This window comes from Taudactylus pleione, unplaced genomic scaffold (assembly GCF_031769625.1).
Source record: "Taudactylus pleione unplaced genomic scaffold, aTauple2 ptg000066l, whole genome shotgun sequence".
Lineage (NCBI taxonomy): Eukaryota > Metazoa > Chordata > Amphibia > Anura > Myobatrachidae > Taudactylus > Taudactylus pleione.
In genome coordinates, this window is record NW_028284468.1 from 4,473,674 (window position 1) to 4,497,213 (window position 23,540).

The following is a 23,540-nucleotide window of genomic DNA, read 5'->3' on the forward strand; positions in this document are numbered from 1 at the left end:
CGAATTCACTCCAGATCGGAAGTCCCGACCACAGCGCTGATATGCGCATATACCTATACAATAATACTTGCAACCTTCGATCTGTAACACTATGAATACCCCAATATCGCTTAACATGAAATAATTGCTTTCCAGACTTTGATTGTGGTTCGAAAGCACAAAAAGTTCTTATTGCAATAAAAAGTAAGTTACACACTTTGATCTATCACAATTAGCGCAAAGACAATTAAATACAAAAGGTACAGCCAATACATACGCATGTGCCCCGGATCCAGGTCCCAGTCATCAATCCTGACATCTGCGATCATCAAATGGTTATGACTGAGATCTAGCCCCAAAAGCACAAGTCTATATTTCTTCCAGAGTGTTACACCAACAATAGAGACAAGCATACGTGATTTCATTGGTTCTTGATTCTTGTCATTCTGGTACAATGCAGGTCATAGGACAGTTCATATGGTGACAACAGGGATATGGTCCATCCCTCCAAACGAGTTAAAACTGGTTAAGACACTACATACAGAGTACACATTCTAACCAATAATTCCCTATAATCCATAACCACCGAAAGCAAGATGCGACTCCTTCACTGATAGATTCGGATATCTGGAATTAAACATGGTGTCAGTATGATACCAAACACGACATGTCTACTAAGTTCTATACCTTAAATATCATATATGTACATTTTACACCATTATGATGAGCTAACAAAACCTCTAATATTATGTTCAATGCTAGGGAACCTTTTAAATATGTGCTTGCATAAGTGAATGTGAGATCTTTACAGGAATTCATCAGTATGCGTTGTGCGTCTGTATATTGAAATAGCAACTATGTATATGTATGTGAGTATGCATGTAAGCGTCTATGTGTATGCATGCATATATGTGTGTGCAAATGTGCATCATTGTATGTGTCATGGATTTATATATATATATATATATATATATATATATATAACTTTATCCATTAACTGGCATTTTTTTATATTATATCTGTCTGAATCTAATTCCAAGGAGTCATATTCAATGAAGTTGTTCTGCTCACAGGTGATATAGCCAGCTTTTGCAGGAGTCAAGAAATCAAGATAACTCAACAAAGGCTTCCCTATGCTTATTTAGAATATAATTGTCAGTTCTTCTTGACCACATTAGCATTGAACACAAGGCATACAATTGCTAACGATAGTCAAACTTCTGACAATTGTTTCTAACTTTGCAATTAAAATATTCCTAAACACTTCACAGCATCTTTGTGTATTTTAATTACTAGTCACAGACATGTATACAGAACCTGTTTCTCATCACTGACTAAGCCTTGCATAGATCTAAATATACATATACGCATTTGTGCAAATCGGATTTCGCAGATGAAGAGTAGCGTCCGATCTAGTCTTTATCAGCCCACAGATGACTATTTCATGAGATAATAATTACAAACGATCATAACCAATTATTTGACTTCGACAACACCCACAGAGGTGGCGCTGAATCGCAAGAACGGTGGAAGGTGCGTGCACACTGCGCTTTTGGGGCCTGATTCAGCAGCGCACACAATTGCAACTGCATACATAGATTGGCCAGTTGTACAGCATTGCGCATGCCTCACACTGCGATAACGCACGCACATAGGAATTCATTGCAGAATTGTAGAGTGTGTGACAGGCTGTAAGCGTTTGAGGGTGGTGACGGGAGGGGTGCGACGAGACTTGTAGTTACTGCCAACTGGTCAGACCTGCTGTAATTGTGCGTGATGGGCCGATGTACTTCGATGGTACCGATATACGGTATGAGACTGTGGCAGGCATTAGCATATTTTCGCACATGCATTGCATTCGATTACATAGCTACGATCGCAATTGCAATCCTTGCTGAATCAGGCCCTTGGTCCGATCTGGCCCGGTCAAATCAGATGAATATTAAACTGAACATTAGATGCAATCCTTTGATTAAACAAGTTTTCATCCTACAAACATGATCAATGGTGCATATACACTCCTTCACTATCAATAGAATATGTAGAAATCGAAAGAACGGCCCAACGATTGTACAGGCGTGTGCCCAGCTTAATTCTATGTTAGTCATAATTTAGCTTGATCACATCCAGCCAAAGCATTATAGGTCAGTGATGCTCTGTTAGGACGGTGACTGGCGATCATTTAAAATACTACATAATTGCTTTAGGTTTAGTAGTCATCATAGATGCTGTGTGATTAGATGCACTAAGTATCCCTGTACACTACATTCAAATGAGAAATGCAGACTCTGCTACCACTGCACAGCAGCTCTCACAGAATGTAACAAAGCAGCATTGCTTCCCAATGCCAGGAAATGCTTAGAACATCTGATAGGATTCTTTTCTCCATCATTATTTACAGGTCAGACTTGATTATGTCAATTGCTCCTTCTAGTCAGTTTGTAAAGTAGTAAAGCAGCAACAACACATGGAATGTCTACTGAAAGTCGCTTATTGAGGTCAAAATGACCAATGTATCAATGTCTAAAGCTTCAGACTGCGGTCACACAGTAACTGCTATTGATGCAAGGAACTGAATATTCCTAGTCTGTGAGATCGCACCATAAAATCAAAGTTGCATGGACCTGAGAGTCAGACTTGGCTTGGACATCAGCTTGTCTTTTACGCTGCACAGCTGATTACACAGAATTACCGCAGCTGTAGGCAGCGCTGCGCATGTGCCTCTTTTGTGAATGTAACGCGCATGCGCAGCACTGATTACACCTGCGGTAAGTTAGGGCAGATAGGGAAAAGTATCTATTTCCTGAAAAGCTGTCATGAATTCCTCCGGAATTAGGTAGAACTCCATGCAGAGAATTTTTAGTTATGATGAATAGGCCCCATTGTCTTTCACTGTATGTTACCTTTCATAGTTATAACAACAATACGGTTGGTGCACAGTAGTGGTTTTCAGAAATATTAGGATTCAATTGCCAGCAAAGCTGGCCCAAAACACAGCCTGACCGTTTACCTCCCTGAGAGCGCAGCATGCTGTGGGCCCCGGCATGGTGTTCACTGTATTTATTTCTATACAAATAAAGATGTTAATCTTTTTTTTCATTGGTGCATGCCTGGTCACTTTCTATAGCACTCCACGTTTCCAGCACGAGTCACAGGGAGGGAATGAAGTGCTAGTTCTTCAATGTATCCATGCTAGGTGCAAATACAAACTCCTAACCCTGAAAATGAGACTGGGTGCTGGTCTGGGGTGGAGGAATCGGAAGTTTCGTGTTTATATGCAGTGTGGAGTTGACAACATTGTGGTGAAAATAAGTTAATAGAGAATAAGAGACAGTGACTAATTTCAATGTAAAGAGAAAATGACTAAGGTCCAGATTCAGTCACAACAATGCCGCAGGTAAGGGGAAAACGTTTCCAGTCTGTGCATGTATCCGAGTTGCACAGCGCAGGCGTCCTGATGGTTACCGCTGAAAAGCCGCAGAATGAATTTGGATGCAAAGAGGGACAATTTCAATAGGCGTTTGTGGGTGGTAACAGGCGGGAGGCTAGCTGAACCCGGGCACATCACGGTCAGTGACTATGGCTTCTGCCACATTGGCACTGACACCGGCAAGTTCAGACGGAACTGTATACAGCCACACATGGCAAATGCTTCCTTAGGACAAATATAGTTTCTCATCATTAAGAGTATAACAGTTTCATTTCTTGGGGGGTGAGCGTTGGGTGCCTGAGGCTCTCTTTGCCCTGGGCTCCTCTTGGTCTATAAATGTCCCTGTGAGTTGCTATATATTTGCTGTAAGACAAGTGTGTTCTTTACTTAGTCCCAGTGGGGCAGGGAGTGAAGGCGTTAAAAATTGTGTTTCCAACATATATTTTACTTGTTTGTCTTTTCTGTTCAGCACTGTCAGCTTGTTATAGGTGTCATGTGCATCTCTCCCTATTTGTAATATTTGAGTTATTACCTCCAAGCTATTGGAATGGTTTCCAGTCTGACAATGAGAAAGAACCTAATATATTTGTCTTTCACATAATGACCAGGCAGTGTATTTCTCCCATCTATCACACACGCACTTATGCCTAAACATACTATACATATTTATTTCTATGGCTTCCAGGCGTTTCTCAGTCCCCTTGGAGTCACCCTGAAATTTCCTTCTATGAGACAATTTCTAGTTGCTTACATTGTATTGAGGAGGTAACAAGAGTAATTGCATTATCATGGTAAATAGGGCCTGTCACTGTTACTAACGTTACTCTGAGGGAGAATTAATGCAAAGATAGAAAACTATCACTCCATTCTGCCAGCAGAAGTGCCGCTAACATGCGTATAAGCCTGACTTATCTGGTCAGAGTCCCGCCCCGTCACATACAGTGTCACTGCGTATATATCAGTGCTCTAGGACATAAGGGATATATTTATTAGGTGGTGAAGAGACAAAAAGTCCATTGAAAATGGATGATTTCACAAAAAAAGGCTCTTTGCACAGTTTCCTGCAGGGGTTAATGCCATGGGAAATGATGTTAATCTAGTTACTGGTGCTTACCGGAGATCACTATGGGGATAGCACCCATGTCTATGTATAGATGTGTCCATATACACCTTTCCTCAAGTCTAGCCATATTTCCATATTTGCCATACTGTAGACGCTGCGAATTAGCCACGCCTTGTGATTTTTCTTAAAATTTGGTACTTTAATCTGTTACTTTATACAATTCAATGGCAGCAAAAAAAAAAATGGGAATTTATCCAATCGCTACTGGTGGTGCAGCGTCTTAGCCGTGCTGAGTACCTCCTGCCAAATGAAGCAAAAAGGGAAAGGTGTAAGAAGACACCTCTGTAAATGATCTGTACATCTGGTGCCTCAATGGTCAGGTCTGTGTACCTTGCAGGTGGCAAATCAGCTTAGAGCATCTGTTGATTAGGGGACCTAGATATTTCCCCTATACATCGGTGTTATCTATCTTTCCTGTTTGAGATAAACTGCAATAGATTATGGAGAGTGCTCCGCTGTTCTCCTCATAGGTACTTTCCCCCAATAGTAACAGAGGTGCACTACTGCGAATGTGCGACTTCCTTTCCAATGCGCACATGTATGCCATTGCCGCACGTTCTTCCTCTATACTCAGGACAGAAAGGACGTGCCCCTGGGTGTCTCCGGTAGCATAATGTGCCACAGATACATAACTGGTGCCACATATATGTTTGGCGGTGCCACTATAAGTCACTATGTTACCACCCCTGACCGCATTGTGTATTCCACCGCAACCTGCATTAACCTGCTCCTGGCTGGCTCTGTCTCATACTTGCATGTTACTGCATCATATTACATTAACACTGTGTTGTCTCACATTCTGCTGTTCTACCTGGTTAATAAACAAATCCCTTGTTAAGCTATTCAACATTATTATTATTATTATTATTATTATTTATTTATATGGCGCCAAAAGTGTTCCACAGCGCCTTACAAAGTACATAAACAAATAAGTAAACATTGCTATATTAGCGACCTATACACCCACATAAGCAGCCAAGTGTTAGTTGCCCTAGTTGGGAGTAAGAGATAAATGAAAATACAGTAGGGATAAGCACAAGAGGTTAGAGGGCCCTGCTCGAAAGAACTTACATTCTAAAAGGGAGGGTCAGACAAACAGGAGTGACAGATGGGGTAGGTGGGGAGGAAAGCTGGAAGGCTTTAATGATGTAGTGGGTCTTAAGAGCTTATTTGAATGATTGTAGAGAGGTGCAGAGTCTGATGGGGAGGGGGAGGGAGTTCCAAAGGTGGGGAGCAGCACGGCACAATCTTGGAGACGGGAGTGGGAGGAAGTAATCAATTGGCATGAAAGGCGACATGTGGACTGACCTCCATCACACACCACTGACACCTATCAACATAGGTTCTACCAGTAAAATATACCTTCAGGTCTAGAAACTGATGAGCTGAGAACCTTTCTAATTCATCTGGATGGAACATTTAGTTTTATTTCAGAAAACAACTCCGGAAATCATGCTACCATATAGCATTCATTTACAGAACACAAAGCTGATACTTCAACTATAACTAGTCATCAAAATGTAAATTATGCCTGTTTGCAGTGACCAGCTGTTTTGGTAATTGATTTGCAATTGGTTATATTCAGCATAATGATAGTAAATCACACTGATTTATATATTTCTTTTCTTGTCTGCTTTGATTTCAGCAGCTGTGAGCTGGCAGCCATGTATGGCCCCTTGGACAAATATGGGAGCAGTGGCGGCAGCAGTGTCAACGACACATCAACCAGTAACCTGGGCAGTTCCATCATGGCATGCAAGAAGGTAAATCTTCAAGTGTATATACAGTATGTCTTCAAAATTGCTGGTTCAGATACCACGTGTTCAATGATAGCAGTTAGTGGCTGATTAAGAGTTAGGAGCAAATCCAGCTATCGGGTGCTAAAGTCGTGATACAAGGTAAAAATCTTCATCCTGATTTAGAGTTGTCTGCGGAGCACATACAGCATGCCGGTTGTCGGAATGCCGCCGTTCAAAAGACCGACAACGGCATCCCGTTCGTCAGCATGCCGATGGGCTGTGTAAATACACTAACTTCCCCCTTCGCCCCCTAACCCTCGCTTCCTGCACCCTAACCCTCCCTGTTAGTGCCTAAACATAACCCTCCCCCTTATTGCCTAAATCTAACCCTCCCCCCGTTGGTGCCTAACTCTAACTCTCCCCGGTGGTGCCTAACCATAACCCCCCCCGTTGTGCCTAAACCTAACCACCACCCCCCTACCCCCCCCCCCCCACAATGTAAAACTATACTTACCTGCTGTACCAGCGTTTGGGATGCTGGGCATCGGGATTTAGAAGTCGGCATCTCATACCACATCTGGATTCCGGAGCCCGGCATATGCAGGTTGAGTACATGCAACGCAGTTGCAATTTTTGAGTAAGGTCAGACGTGCTGTAATTCTGCGTGAGGGTCCGATGTTACCGATGTATACGTAGAATTGCAAGGTCTTACGGATGTGCGAAAGTGGTAGTGGGCGTCTCTATGCCGGGTGAGCAGTTGCAGACATTAGCATTGTGTGCAATAGTGATCCATAGTGAATCAGGCCCTTGGAAAGGCAGAGCTCTCTACTCGTTGCATACAAGAAGAGCTGCTGCGTTAGCACAAGTGCTGCATCTCCTCACAAACCATCTGCCGCCCAGACTCCTGTCTCTCTGCTCATCAGCGCCAGGCAGTTGTGGTAAGTCACAATGGCGATTTAATAGACATTAACTGAGGGGGACAGAGGGACCTGAGGGTGGTAATATATAGTCCCGAGTTTGCCCCTGCTAGGGCAGGAAATTCTAGATTATTTTTGATCATGCCGAATATAGCTGCAAACAAAAATAAGCAAGATTCTAACTGCAATAATAACCAGGTATTGCTGTGATAAGTGGCGATAGAAAATGATAAATGATAAATACGGTCTTTAGCAACACTTATCTATGTGTGCTTGGCCAAACCTGACATATCTGCTACCGGCAGTTAGGGCAAGCAGCTAAAACAGCCAGTGTATGACATGACTGAGGGGTATATTTACTAAAGTGAGAGTTATTAGAAGTTTAGTTGTTTCCCATAGCAACCAATCAGATTCTACCTAACATTTAACTAGCACCTTCTAGAAGATAATAGCTAGAATCTGATTGGTTGCTACGGGCAACATATCCACTTAGAAAAACTCTCACTTTACCCCAGATAATGAATTAGTGTTGTGATTAAACACCTATAACAAACTGGAATGATGCATTCCCTTCATTCAGGGGCGTCTTAAGAGAGGAAGGGGCCCGTGTGCGCTCCCCGTGCGGGGCCCCCTCCTCTATCCCCGGTGGCCGGCAGCCGACTGATGTGGCTGGCCAGCCACCGGAGCATTAGTAGACTCCGGCACTAGAGTGTGCCCGGAGTCTACTGCGCATGCACAGAACACCGGAAAAATAGCCGCGGCGGCCATTTTTCGCTGTTCTGAGCAGCGCTGACACCCGATGTGGGACCACGGACAGGTAAGTTTAAAATAATATGGGTGCAGGGTGTGCGGTGCGGGGCCCCCCTGGACCCGGGGCCTGTGTGCCCCGCACACATTATAGATACTCCCCTGCCTTCATTGAATTAAAACATATTTCATTTTACAGTCAAAAAAAGAATACCATGGTAAGGCACTTATCCATAAGAAGCGTGGGCAATCTTCCCTAGAAGATTATGGGCTGAATTCAATTAGAGACGAAAAGCAGATTTCACCTGTTTTCAAAGTATCTCCGTATTCAATTCCCGGGAGTTTTTGCCTAGACGAAAACGCCATAGGCAAAAACAGGCAAAAAAGTTTCTCCAGCAAAAGGCAGAGAGAACAGAAGTGCAAAATCCATATTTTGGGGTACATATGTGGGGACTTGGTTCAGAACCCTTTGGACATCCCCCAAATGAATTACTAGTCAAAAACAACGAAAATTTTTTATCTTAATTCACCCCCAAAAAGACGTAATTTTTGGGGCGAAAATGTAAAAAGTGTTGTAAATTGGGTAAAAAGTAGGGGGTCCGATATTTTGGGGGGCTATAAGGTTGAGACAGGTGTTTTTAAGATTGCAGAAAGCTGCAGTAGGTGTATTTTTGAGATGTTTTAAGTCTTCATTTTAGAGGCACAAATATATACTAGTACCTATTTACATGTACCCCAAATGTAACTGCGGTACTTATTTTTCTCAAAAAATATTGCATTATATAATTTTTTAGCACTTATGCAAACATGCATATAACATCCATTTAACTCATTTTAAGATCACTAAATACTTTCATTAGGGCTATTAATATTAATACTCTTCTATATTGATTTCCAGGCTCAGTGAGTCTTTTTTTGGGTTACAGACTGATTTCCCCAAAATATGCTGTCCCTTTCGCTAGTTTAGTTATTAAATACATTCGCCTATCCGCGTTTTCGTCTGTTTTGGAATTGAGGGCCTGATTCAGAGCCGCTCGTAAGCGGCCGCTCATTCGCTCCGAGCGATGTTCGCACAACTGCGCATGCGTATGGGTTGTAATACGCATGCGTGAACCAGTTATTGTGGTCGGAAATTGCGTGCTCGCAAAATAGCGAATGCCTGCTAATTTGAGTGACAGAATGAGGCGTTTGTGGGTGGTAACAGGGGAGGGGAGTGGAGATCCGAACGCAGGCGTGCCAAACGGTCAAAACGGGCGTTTTAAGGGTGTGCATAATTAACAAAGCAGCGTCATTGACCACGTCACTTGGTTGTCTTTTAGCCTGAACTGCTCGCATGATTGCGGTAGGAAAATGCTACCACAAGCACTGCGAGCAGTTCAGATGCCTTTCGATGTACTCGATTAATCTAATAAATAGCGGAGATGACGTATGATGCGAGCGGCCAGGGGGCGTTTTTTAAAAAATAGCGAGCGCATGTTTCGTTCGCTCGTTCAGACATAGAGGCGTCAACAGACCGCAAAGAGCGAGCGCTCTATTTAAATATCCGGCCCCTTTTTCTGAACGAGCGAGCGCAAATAGCGTCCGGCTCTGAATCAGGCCCTGAATACGGAGATAAGCGGGGACACGCATGGCGAACACATTGCGTCCAAACAGGCAAATGAGGAGAAATTATTGCGCTTTTCGCCTACCTCGGCTTTTCGCGGCTAATTCAATTCACCCCTATAATGGTCAGATTCTTCCCCTTTTTGTCCATTGATGCATACAATGAGCACAGATCCCATGTAATGCTGCACACATCATTGGGGGAGGGGAATGTTAGGCTGCCGGGGGGAGGGTAAGGCTGTGGGATGGGAGGGTTGGGATTAGGCTGCGGGGGGAGGGTTAGGGTACTTAGCTAGTAGGGTTGGGATTCTGACTGTCGGGATGCCGATGTCAGTATTCTGACTGCCGGCATCCCGACTGCCGGAATCTCGTACCCAACCCATCAGGCACAGATCCCGTGTAATGCTGCACACAGGGGTTAAAGTGGGCCGGAAGATCCATTTGGCGGGCGTCCGCTGAGATTTTGTTACCAGCGGGCACCCGGCTCACTCTTCAGCTCCGGCTTCTGGCTCCTCCCACGGGCACCTTGGGAGAGACGTCATGACGCCAGGTGGACCGGAGGCAGCGGACGCAGGAGCGGGGCTTAAGGTAAGTGTTTTTTTTTTGTGTAAGCAGCTTCATATTGGGGGCATAACTTCTGGGGGTACTACTACTGGGGGCACTTACTTGGGGACATTTACTCAGGGGCATTACTCAGGGCCATCTCTTCCATTGGGCTTGTTGGGCAGTTGCCCAAGGGCCCGAAGCTTCAAGGGGCCCACCAACCTGTCCCCCTGCAGCTGCGGCCAGTTGGTAAATTTTTATTTTCAAAAGCACTCTCAACCCTCCCCACCAACACCAATCCCCGGTGACGAGCGACCATTCCTGTGAATGGGTGGGTAGGGGCCCCAGTGCATTGCTTTGCCCAGGGCCCACACTGCTGTTAAGACAGCCCTGGTATTACTATTGGGGGCATTACTACAGGGGTCAAAACTTCTACAGGGGGCTTTACTACAGGGGGCACCACTCCTGGGGGGCAATGCACAGGGACGTAGCTAGGGTAGTGCGGCCGGTGCCATCGCACAGGGCACCACAGGTCAGGGGGTGCTGTTTGGGCCTGTCAAATGTCTGTTTATTATCATTCTTGCTTGTAGCTTCCTCTTATTTCATCCCCAGCATCTCCTGGCCTCTCCTATCTCTTCCCTGGCCCTTACCCCGGAAGCCATGGCCCTTTTTTGGGTGCATTATGTCCCTTTGAATAATGAGGGGGGCGCCAATGCTCTTTCTGGCACAGGGCACCAAAAAGTCTAGTTACGACTCTGGCACTGCATAACGGGCACCACTACTGGGGTCACTAAAAAAGGGACACTACCACTGTGGGCACTGAATAAGGGACACTACCACTACTGGGGTCACTGAATAAGGGACACTACCACTGTGGGCACTGCATAAGGGGCATTATCACTATGGGCACTGCATAAGGGGCACTCCCATTACTGGGGGAACTGCATAAGAGGCACCACTACTGGGGTCACCACTACTGGGGTCACTGCATAAGGGGCACTACCACTACTGTGGGGACTGCATAAGGTGCATTACCACTGCTGGTGGAACTGCATAAGGGGCACCACTACTGGGGGCACTGCATGAGGGGCACTACCGCTGCTGTGGGCACTGCATAAGTGGCACTACTGCTACTCGGGGCACTGCATAAAGGGCATTACCACTGTGGGCATTGCATAAGGGGCACTACCTCTACTGGGAGCACTGCATAAGGGGCACCACTACTGGGGTCACTGCATAAGGGACACTACCACTACTGTGGGCATTGAATAAGGGGCACTACCACTACTGTGGACACTTCATAAGGGGCACCACTACAATGGGCATTGCATAAGGGGCACTACTGTTGTGGGCATTCTATAAGGGGCACTACTACTGTGGGCATTGTGTATAAGGGGCACAAATGTGGGCATTGTGTAAAAGGGGCAATGTGTGTCATACATGAATATGGGACACTACTATGTGGTGTAATGTGAATCAGGGGTGAATCGAGATTATGCTACTGTGTGGCGTAATTTGAATTGGGAATACTATTGTGTGACCACACCCTTTCTTTTGAGACCACGCCCCTTTTTTGGAGTGCTGTCACTTTTTTTTTAAATACGCAGATGGGGGGTGAGTTCCACCACTTCTCTAGTACGACTAAGCACTGGCTGCACACATCCTTGGGCACAGATCCCCTTAGTCCCTTAGTAATGCAGTACATACGCCCTGTAATACAACACACATGAGCTCTATTGAAGCACACATATGCAGTAAATCAGCTTGTTTCCTTGGGAATAAATTAGCTGTAATTCATCCTACATCCTTGGGCACACGGCCACTCATGTAACCATCAGTGTGCAGGAGAGCACTGGTCGCTTTCTGGTAACACGCAATTTCCTTCTTCTTCTCCCCAGTGTTTTCTCCATAGCGAATGATGATGAAATCTGCAATATTTTGCGCATCCCCAGCCCGGCCAGAGGGCGATTGCTAGACTTCAGAGAGTCATGGAAATCACCACTAGTTTAGGGAGAGTCAGCAAGTATGAATTAGCAGTGCACCATGAACATTATTATTAGTATTATACTTTACTTAGTGCAGGATATTACACAACAAGGTAACTATATTCAAGAACAATAGACCCTGTCTGGTAAAATAAAACCACAATAACTTGGGGTGAAGTTCAGCAAATCACCAGTTAAGGCCCCAGAACTGCAAGTCGGCAATACTTTCCACAGTGCTGATTTTGGGCTGCTATTCCTGATTAGTGGGCCTTGGAAGGGGCAGTATTTTGCCCAAATGTGGGCGTTTTTGTGCAGATTGTAGCAGGGTTTGTATGCATCGGGCTGATTTCCATGAGGAGGTATGATATTGCAGTGTGTGAATATTAGTGGCACATAACAGCCGTCATACAGCAGATATTCCCAAAAGGCTTCAAAAAAGAAAAATGTTTGTCAGTAGTTATCCAGCAGGAGGGCTGCTAATGACTCTAACATTAAGCCACAAAAATGGCAGCCCCCATAAATATGTTATTATTTATTATAGCTTTAATAATGATATAGATGCTCATAGTACAGATTGTGCTCTGAATCCTTCAAATAACAGCATACCCTTGACTTCCTTAGTGCAGTTCAGATGACTCACTCACCTCAAAGCTAAAAGCATGAGCCCTCAGTGTGCTGGAAGTGCCCAGTGATGTGCAGTCAGCTCTCCCAGCGCTACACTTTGCTGGAAGCAGATCTGCACTGTGAATGCAGAATGGCTTCTGTTATCTCTGCTCAGCAACAATCCATCCACAGCTTGTTTTCCTGTTAATAACCTGTAATTAGGATGGGTAATTCAATTAGCTGAGTTTCCGTGTCTGAGTATGCAGAGATCTTATTTGGAATAGATGCTTTGGTTATTTATTTCTCTGATGTATGTATGGCTGATTCTTTTAGTGCTCTCTGTAATGAAATCTTTGCTATAGTCATCAACTCATCAGCTGTCCGCGCCCGCCGCCCGGCTTGCCTTCGTTCGGTATGCCAGGCATTGGGCTCCCGGCGTAAGTATAATGGCAGGCGTCAGGATTTCGACGCCTGTTATTAGCACAGTCAAGAAGCCGGTGGTCGGCATTTCGACTTTCGGCTTTCTGACTGCATTCCCTCCTGCTGGCTTATGTGATCCGCAGGTGTATCCGAAAACGCAGCATCAGATCACTGCGTGAGTACAAGGACACATCCAGTGGCTGTGGTATGCCCAGAAAATGGGACCAACACACTGCAATTTTCTGGGGCACTGCCCCCCCCCCCCCTCCCCGCTCTGGCCCCCAAACGTACAGACAGGTTGCGGCGTTCGGGCTCTGCAAAGATATTCAAATGTCGGAGTTGTACGCAAACCATTGGGTTTGTGTACAACTTTGAATCGGGCCCTATGTTTGCTAATATACTACATAGATTGTGATCATATAAGCGTGTATTACAGCACAAGGCACATTTACTCCATTTGTTCTACACCATTTGAATTTGTATAGTGTAATTATGTATTACCAGATGAATATATAAATTAAACTACGGTATCTTAGATAATTGCAGTTTGGTAATATAGCCCCGGGTGCATTCATTGTTATGGGTGGGGAGAAGGTTCAAGATTCTATTTCATTTGGTTGTGCCTCTAAAGAACTAGGGAATCATCGGCTCTCTTTGGGAATAGCTGTACCAATGCAAAGCAAGGATCGTGGCGGTAAAAGTATCTCTGGGCCTGATTCACTATGGATCGCCACTGCGATTATGCACACAGTCTCACTGTGCTGATATGCTAATCCATTGCGATCCCTATGCTATTGCAGCACAACATAAGGACGCCCACCTTACCTTACACACATCTGTAATGTTTAGCGAGACTGCAAAACCATCGGTAACATCGAGTACAATCGCACAAGCTCTAACCTTACTCAGGAATTGCTAACCTCATCGCACGCACTGAGTACTCGAGCTGCGTATGGCATCACAGTGGATAATTTATGCATGCCCCTGCAATGGCGTTCAAACGCCCTGGCACGCCTGCATTTCGCTTACCACCCCCCATCACCACCCCCAAATAGCACTTCCTGTCAATCACTCTGCGATGGGTTTACGTAGTCAGTGTGATTGCAGTTCCAATCGCAGTGACTGGTTCGCGCACACGCACTATGATACATATGCATGCGCAGAATGCGACAATCAGCTGATTGCGTGTGTGTAATCGCAGTTGCGATCCTTGCTGAATCAAGCCCTCTATCTTGTGATGGTTATAGATGGCACAATGAATACTTATTTTTTTATTTCAGAACGCTATTAAGCTTTTTATGATATATTTGTTCTATTTATTCTTTTTTTATATTTGTTTTATTTATTTTTTTCTTTTATAAAAGTTCAAGTCATCGCTGGGCCGCTGCGTCACTAAAGCTGGGTACACAGGCGATTTTCCTAGCGATTTGCCCGATTACGATGGATCGAAACGACAAATCCGCAAAATCGTCTATTGTGTACCCACTATATCGTGTGGTGTGCACTCCCGTGGGGTCGTCAGACACTTTGCAGCGGCATGTGGCAGGGGCCGACATATTGGGTGGGTGGGCACTGGATAGTCTAGTGTGTACCGGCTGCCTGATATGTCGGCCCGTCATCGGGAGGGGGGGGGGCGCTGGTCGCATCGCTGGGTACACACGTCGTTTAGTGTCTGCCATACTTGCCTACTTTTGAAAAAGCATTTCAGGTTGATTGTGAAAGCAACAACTACGAGCATGCGTTAAAGTGGGCGTGTACGGCTACATCTGAGAGACGTGTCATAAACTGACTTACATCCAAATGTAAACGAGCCCCAAAGCAGTCAGTAAGATCTACTTGTTGATGTAAACACACTAATACTTTTCAGAAAATGCATGTAGCCATAGGGATCATTGTGCCTTATAACCAATGCAGGGAAATGATACTAATTATAACATTTTAATGTATATATATCTCTATCTTTTTCTTTTATATAGCAGCTACATAATTGGGGTAAGGTGCAATCAGGTAGATTGCTAGTCTCTTCAGGGAGTCAGGGAGATTGCTACTATTTCATTGACAGTTGGCAAGTACCCAGCGTAAGACTTAATAGCTTTTCCATTGCGGCAATAAGTGGTGATAGAAAATCATTGTTATTGCCGCATAATAGTAGGGTAGTGTATAGATCCCCTTCAGTATTTGTACCTGGAAGTGATGTGAAGTGAGGGCAGAAGTACGGTTCCATACCCATAAAGGCCACCAAAAGAAGAAATTTGTCCCCCACCATCACAGCTTTAGAAGGAAGCTAGCATGCAGTGGCGTAACGTGGGGGGTCGAGCGGGGCAGTGTGGTCCGCTGCACTACACATTAAAACAAACGCACCGACGCCATCGGCGGTGTGTTTGTTTTAGCACTGCAGTCAATAAGAGTCAGACAGACTCTTATTGGCTGCTGCACCCAGGGCTGGAGCTCACTCATGAGCTCCGCCTTCCGTCTCCCACAGTGGGTGAAGGGAGAGACGTCATGACATCTCTCCCATGGTGCCGAGGGGAACCGGGGAAGCAGGGATTTCTGGTAAGTATCACTTTGTCTGTGTGTTTTATGTGTAAAAGACACTACTGGGGACAATGTATAAGGGGCACTATTGGGGGAACCGCATAAGGGGCACTACTGAGGACACTGTATAAGGAGCACTATTGGGGGCACTGCATAAGGGGCACTACATAATGTGCACTACAACGGGGCATTGCATAAGGGGCATTACTACTGGGGGTACTGCATATGGGGCACTACTACTGGGGGCATTGCATAAGGGGCACTACTTCTGGGGGCACTGCATAAGGGGCATTATTACTGGGGGCATTAAGGTGCATATGGAATGGAAAGGAATGTTCCCAGAGTGACGAGAAACGGTGGCGTGTTATGTTAACACACCCCATTTTTTCAGTGGCCACGGCCATTGTGCGTACATAGTGGGGGAGGGGGGGCTCAGTTTTTCATCTTGCCCTGGACTCCAAATACTTTAATTACACCCCTGCTATCATGCAGTTACTTTGTGTGTGAATTCACCCAGTGGCGTAACTATATATTGTGCTCCCCTCTACCATAAAAGTTTGTGGCGCCCCCCCATATGTATATTTCTCTGCATGCACAAATAAAAGTTATGTCACAAACATGTACTCACAATTGAGGGGATTGCAGTGCAGTGTAGTTCTGGAAGACAACAGCTAATGACAGCGGTAAAGGAAAGGATTACATCCCCCAGAGTGCACTGCAGGAGACAGATCTGGGAGGCTGATGGGGCCAGAGGGCCAGAGGGCCTTTTGGCTCTGATAGAGCCAAAAGCACTCCAGGGCTTGCGGCAGACGAGACCCTATCACAAGGGTCTCGTCGCAAGCCCGATGGTCGCGATGGTCTTGATGTCTTGAGTAATTCCCTACTATCCACGTGGACACAGAGAGGAAATATAATGTTGTGGCGAGCAAAACGAGTCACTATGCCCGAAGCTTGGAGAGCAGACAAGTTTCTCTTTTTAGTGGCCTTTATGGGTATGGAACCGCACTTCTGCCCTCACTCTACGTCACTTCCAGGTACAAATACTGAAAGGGTTCTATACACTACCGGAGGAGTACGGGCACTCGGTACTGCAGTCATAGTGCAGCAATGTGCTGAGTGCTCTGACCGTGGGGCCCTCTGGGATAGGGAAACCTGGGGCACCACGTCCCCGCTCCCCGCCCTGCCGGCACCCCCTATACTCTGTGGGGGCTGTTGCTACACCACTGAAAGCACCTACTGTAGTTGTCCTTCTTTTGCATATCTAAGTGTACGACCACATTCCAGTTCTGGTTTTGGCAACCGCCCCCAGAAAATGAATGTGTAGCAATATCTGTAGTATTACTCCTTGTCAGAGCTATGTTAGTACCACTGTTGGATGCTCTTCATTCATTTACATTTTTATGGTATCCTAAAATATTGCTCAATTTAGCTTCATGTGTCTTAAATGATTTAGCAGCGGATGCAATTCTGCGATTTACTCAGATCAGGTGATTAATTGCCATTGTGTATGCCTGTAAGTCTCACTGCGCACGCGGCGCAATAGCTTTGCCATTATGTGCGCACATAGGAATCATTTGCAAAGTGAATATCATGTGGCCAGCATATGGGGGGTTGTGGTTAAGTAAACGCAGTCGTGTCTGACAGTTTAAACGCCGTACCATGGGCGTGCAATAATTAGCCATTGCAGTTGCTTTCGCAGCATGAGACCTCTCTGCGTCCGAGGAGAGCTTCAGTATTTAAGACAGGTCAGACCTGCCGCAATGGCCGCATGGCTGTCCGATCTTCGTTCGATGTTACCGATGTTTACGCAGGTCCGTGACGTCGGACCAGATGAGAAGGTACGTGTGGGCGTCCCTATGCTCAGGTAAGTTTTTCAACTATGATCATATTTTCGCAGCTGCATTCCGTGCGAAATTGCACCTGCGATTGCATTAGCGTCTTCTGCTGAATCAGGCAAGAGTAATAGGACATAAGCTCAATGTGTTCTCTAATGTTCTCAAACTTGGGGCCTGATTCAGAGCCGGACGCTATTTGCGCTCGCTCGTCCAGAATAAGGGGCTGGCTATTTAAATTGACCGTTCGCTCTTTGCGGTCTGTTGACGCCTCTATGTCTGAACGAGCGAACAAAACATGCGGACGTTTTTTTGTTAAAAATGCCCCCTGGCCGCTCGCATCATACGTCATCTCCGCTATTTATTAGATTAGTCGAGTACATCGAAAGGCAAATGAACTGCTCGCAGTGCTTGTGGTTGCATTTTCCTACCGCAATCATGCGAGCAGTTCTGGCTAAAAGTCAACCAACTGACGTGGTCGATGACGCTGCTTTCTTAATTATGCACACCCTTAAAACGCCCGTTTTGACCTTTTGGCACGCCTGTGTTCGGATCTCCACTCCCCGTTTTCAAGCACCTTCCCCTGTTACCACCCACAAACGCCTCCTCCTGTCACTCAAATTAGCAGGCATTCGCTATTTTGCGAGCACACGATTTTTCGGCCGCACTGACTGGTTCGCGCATGCGTACTAAAACCCATACGCATGCGCAGATGTGCGAACATCGCTCGGAGTGAACAAGCGGCCGCTTACGAGCGGCTCTGAATCAGGCCCTTGGTCCTTAGGACCCTAAACAGTTCATGTTTTCTAGGCCATCAGTGGAACTTTAAAATGTGATTGTTGGTAATACACCTGTGCTGTGCACCTGCTGGGCAGCCTGGAAAATGTGAACTGTTAGTGGTCCTGAGCTGAGGACCAGGACTGAGAAAAACTAATGTATTCACCATTTTTGCAGGGTACCACACATATGATATCCTTTCAAGTGGAAGGTGCCCTTGCCACCTCCTTAGATATTACTACTAGAGCCGTACAGAACTCTGAGCAGGGGTGTGGCGTTTGGGGCAGAGAGTAATCAGTAGAGCAGCACACGGCTGGCAGTTGAGGGAGGGTCTGAGCAACAGGTGTCTGGTAATGGAGGTACCTATCTGAAATAGGGGCATTTTGTGTACCAGGTGTCTGGTAATTGGTGGTTACCTGTGCCAGCTGCAGCAGGCAATGTGGGTATTTCTGTGCTATATACAATACAGTTTGCAATGAGCAATCTTTCTCAGAAATATGTGTCTTTCAGTGGAGTTTTTAGCTCTGCACTATACTATGGGCAATGTATATATCTGTAATACGAGTATATAGTAGACAATGGTTAATTAACTGTATGCCTGGCAATGGTAAGTATTATCTCTGTACAGTAATATGTGATATGCAATGATAAATATTTACATGGAATATACGGTTTGTAATGGAGAATTATTTCTGTAATCTATATGTGTCTTACAATGGACGTATCTGTGCAATTTCTAACTAGCAATGGCCAAGGTCATCAAGGACATTTTGGGCCCTGGTACTAAGGGGTATGGCCAAGTGTGGTAGCATGGACACAACGCATTGTGAATATCGAGGCCCTGCGTGAATAGACATAGTTATTCCTGGTGCAGTCTTGCATCACACCAGGTATCTGCATCTCCTGGGCCCCGCCATACCACAGTTAGGCTCCTGCCTTCCACATTGACACACATCCTGCATTTAGCTGTCAGTGGGAAGTTATGCACGCTCTGAACAATGGATACATTCTCACATTGCTATTTTAGTGATAGAAAATCATCCCCTAATGAAAGATGTATGATGGGGGTGCCGCAAGATCGGAATTGGTATGAAATACCGTCGGCCGCATGGCCGGCGGTTCGATTCCCGTCAGCGGCAGCCCGACAGGAGCAGAGTGCGACGCAGCGGAAGCCCGACAGCGCTGGAAATCCCGATCGTGGATAGGTAAGTATTTACTAACCTAACCCCCCTAACCCTAACCCTCCTTAGGGGTGCCTAACCCTAACTTCCCCCCAAGTGCCTAACCCTAATCCCCCCTCTAAGTGCCTAACCCTAACCACCCCCTTCCCCGCTGCCTAAACCCGGGGGGGTGCCTAACCCTAAGTCCCCCCCGGGGGTGCCTAACCCTAACCCTCCCTCCCCCTAGCCTAACCCTCCCGGGGGGGTGCCTAACCCTAAATCCCCCCCGGGAGCCCTAAGCCTAACCCCCCCCCCCGCCGCGACTGTCCGCTCGCGGCGCCCGGCATCCCTACGATCGGGATGCCGGGCGCCGGCCTCCCGGCGTCGGGGAAATGCGGGCGTCTACATCTAGACGCCCGGCATTTCACCCTTGCCGGGAAATGGCAGTCGGGAAGCCGGCTGCTGGTATTTAGGCAGTCGGCTTCCCGATTGCCTCCCCGCAAGATCACACCTCTCCCCCGAGAGGCCATGTCCCCTTTTCAGGCACACATACAACTGTGAATCAGGCCCACAATACAATATATTGGCCGATCTTGCGATCCCTAATGGATTGCAAAAACAATCATATAGTGTGTACTCCCAATCTGCCCAATTCATTGTTTGATGAATTGGGTGGTTGCATCTTCCCATCTGCTGTGCTGCACATCAGATTGGACGATGCCACACACCATGTTGTTGCTTTATGAATGTAACGATATATCGCATCGTAGCATGGCAATGCAATATATCTTTCCATCGCACATCGTTTAAGAGTGTATCCAGCTTTAGAAAGTTTTGCACTGTCACAAATGCCGTTATTTGCACTTGCAAAATCTATGCCTGTTGCCTAACATCAGGTGCATGCAGAATATATATGCTACGGAAAGGGCAGGTCTTACATTTTAATGCCATGTTTGAAACTGTCTTAAATGTCACTTATAGGCTCAATGTGTGTTTTTCCATTCCCAGGTAATCTGTCCCAGCCGATCCTCAGACTCCTTAGAGTACTGGCTGCAGAATTCCAAGAACTTGTGCAAGATCGGACTGGTAGAAGATCGGTTGGATTCCAACTGCGCATCTGTAAGTATCTAACAATGGAACAGACATTGATCTATTAATAGTACTAATAAAGGGGCTGATGTGGGGGTGTAAGTAAATCAGGAGCACAAATGCACATGGAAAATTCACCGCAAGATATGCTACACAAACTCTGCATCAGCCGCAGAATGGTGAAAAATTGGGATAATGCTATTTTTACTTTAATGACTGGAATGTAAAATGTCTCCTGTAAATTTGTACACTGCATTTCTAAGAAGTCAGGTTGCTGAAACCAAGACCGATCCGTTTATCTGTTATTAATTTTGGTTTTGAAATGTGGCAATATTCAGATTATAAACCCCAGAGCCCAGTAATCTGTGGTCATGGCTGTATCTAATCCCCCTAAGGTTGAAGACTGGCAGCACAGTATGAGAGAAGTTGGAGGTGTGTAATGCTTCTTAGCTATGGCTGTTAGGAGTCAGTTTCTGTACCCAAACATCAGACGTCATAAATCCTCAGCATTTTCTGAAGGAGATTTGCTAAAGGGTTAAACAATGCTTGCCTAAAACAAAATATGAATGTTAGTCATACGTGCCTACACTCGCTGAACGTCTATTTTAGGGAGTCCCGTGGACCCAGAAGAATAGGTTAGTCTCACACATCCTGTCCACTTGCTAATGATGACACGTTTCTCAGAGAATTTCATCATATTGGCTTCCCAAACCCATGATTCACCTAATGCTGCATCTCCCCTCAGGGAACCCTGCCAGAGGGAAACATTCTAAAGTTGCCAAGTACGGTGTTAGTCTGACGATATTTTAGAATGGTAACATCTGATACCCAATTGTGGTACTTTCAATTGTGAGTGATGTTATGGCTTACGACACCAAACCATAGCTATACAGCCAGCACGATTGCTTTATCTAGAAACTTAAGCTTCTACCAGGGATGGTTGAAGAGAGGAGGAGGCCCGTGTGCAGACTACTCCGTGCCGGCCCCCTCCTCTCTGTGCTGCAGTAGACTCTGGCATTGTGTCAGAGTCTACTGCACATGAGCAGGTCTCCGGTAGCATGGCGCCTGCGCCACAGTCCCAGGGACACCACTAGTGCGCATGTGCAAATCTCCAAGAAAATGTCCGCTGCACCATTTTTCTAGTGATTTGCGCTGCTACAGCAAATTATACCGAAAGAAAAATGTGCCGGTACAAATTTGTGACATTTTTATGTACTTCCTGTATTTGCATGTGGTACCTCTCACACTACACAAACATATTGGTAGTTTAATTGACATCTGCAAAAAAATTACCCTGTGTATATGTATCTATGTGATAGGGAACATAGGTTGTAAGCAGTGGCGTAAATTCATCCTAGACGCCCGGAGGCAAGTTATAGTTTGGTGCCCCCGCCCCCCCCTAAAAAAAGGGAAAACATATATGGTGCATATCTATCTATCTATCTATCTATCTATCTATCTATCTATCTATCTATCTATCTATCAGATATGCACAAAAACACTTATATGAAATAGCCTTAAGTGGGGTGAATATATTGTGGGCAATGGAAGAGATGCCCCTTCAGTGCTGGCGCCCGGCGGTAGGCACCTCCATTGTCTCCCACAGTCCTGCCCCTGCACTCTGTAATGTTAGGGGGGGATTATGTATTTAAAGAGCATATGTTTTATCACCCTGTAATGTTAGGGGGGTGATGTATTTAAAGAGCATATGTTTTATCATTCTGTCATGTTAAATAATTGAACATGACATTGGCAGAGTGATAAAATACATAATCTTTAATTATACCCCCCCTAACATGCTTGATAAAATAAGTGCTTTTTAAATATATAATCCCCCCCCTGAGTCCTACGCCCAGCGATGACCCCACCCCACCTTCATAGGACTTGCCTGGCTTGCACTTGACTGACAGGCACTGAGACAGACTTACTGTAATGTTTGATACTGCCTGTCTGCAGTGCCACAGCCAGCCCACAGAGCCTCTCTCCCGGGTTCCGGCTACTCTTTCTCCCCGCAGCCAGCCCACAGATCCTCTCTCCCGGGTTCCGGCTACTCTCTCTCCCCGCAGCCAGCCGCCGGTCAGGGTGCCAAGTAAGTTGCAGAGCAGCAGCAGTGTGTCGGAGATGGAGTCTTGGCTCCTCAGAAGGGACAGGCACAGAGTCACGGGCGGTCACATGATACGTGACATCCGCGACGGCGCGACCAGAGAGACCACACAGTTTAGACATGGTGGAGCCGGAGGAGGAGCGCTGCTGATGCTGATCGGCGCTCAGCTCAGCTGATCTGCTCCTCTACAGTACTACTAGTTAGAAGTTAACTGACTCACTGAAGCCAGTAGGTGGAACGGTCGGGACCCGGGTGACAATGGAGCCAGGTGCCCTCTTCAGGGCTGGCGCCCGGCGGCAACTCACTCCATTGTCTCTGGGAGTTCCGCCACTGGTTGTAAGCTCCACTGGGGCAGGGACTAGTGACTCATCTGTCTGTCTACAGTATCTACAGTAGGTACCCCCAACAGGTCATGCTTTCAGGATTCTTTAATCATGCACATGAGTTTCTCCTGACTAATTTTTACTGACAGAAATCATGAAATATGAAAACATGACCTGTTGGGAGTATTTGAGGACTGGAGATGAAACCACTGATATATAAAGTACTATATATTAATATACTAAGCAGCTGAATGACATGACACAGTGTAAAAGACTTCAGTGGAATCTAGAACAGGATCAGTGACAGCAACATACATGTGACATGAGAATATTTTCCTTGTTTCCTTTATTGAATTGGACAGGGAAAGCACCACATACTGTACTGTCATTTTTCCTTCATTGACTTGGCCAGGGAAAGCACCACATACTGTAATTTGTCTGTCGATAAAGTGACGGTCAAGATTGCTCTGTACTCAGCAAATACTTTCCACTATCAGCCACATAAATAGCTACAACATTGTGTTGAAGAGAATGTAGCGCATTGCTGGGGGGCTAGTAACAGATTGAAAAGGAAGGGTGCAAACTGGCAGCTTGCTTTAGGTCCCATGGGTTCTTAATCCGACTGTTTCTGC

At 45.9% G+C, this 23,540-nt stretch overlaps 1 protein-coding gene across 3 annotated transcripts in view; it reads left to right on the forward strand.

Annotated features, from left to right (window-relative positions):
* Window positions 1-23,540, forward strand: part of SPHKAP (SPHK1 interactor, AKAP domain containing) — a 343,766-nt gene that overhangs the window by 128,538 nt on the left and 191,688 nt on the right. For 2 of the 3 annotated variants that reach the window (XM_088466497.1, XM_088466516.1), the window contains exons 2-3: window positions 6,178-6,295; window positions 20,401-20,511. In XM_088466497.1, coding sequence (XP_088322623.1) covers window positions 6,178-6,295; window positions 20,401-20,511 — 229 coding nt within the window. The remainder of the gene's footprint in view (window positions 1-6,177; window positions 6,296-20,400; window positions 20,512-23,540) is intronic. The other variant, XM_088466507.1, reaches the window with a different exon arrangement.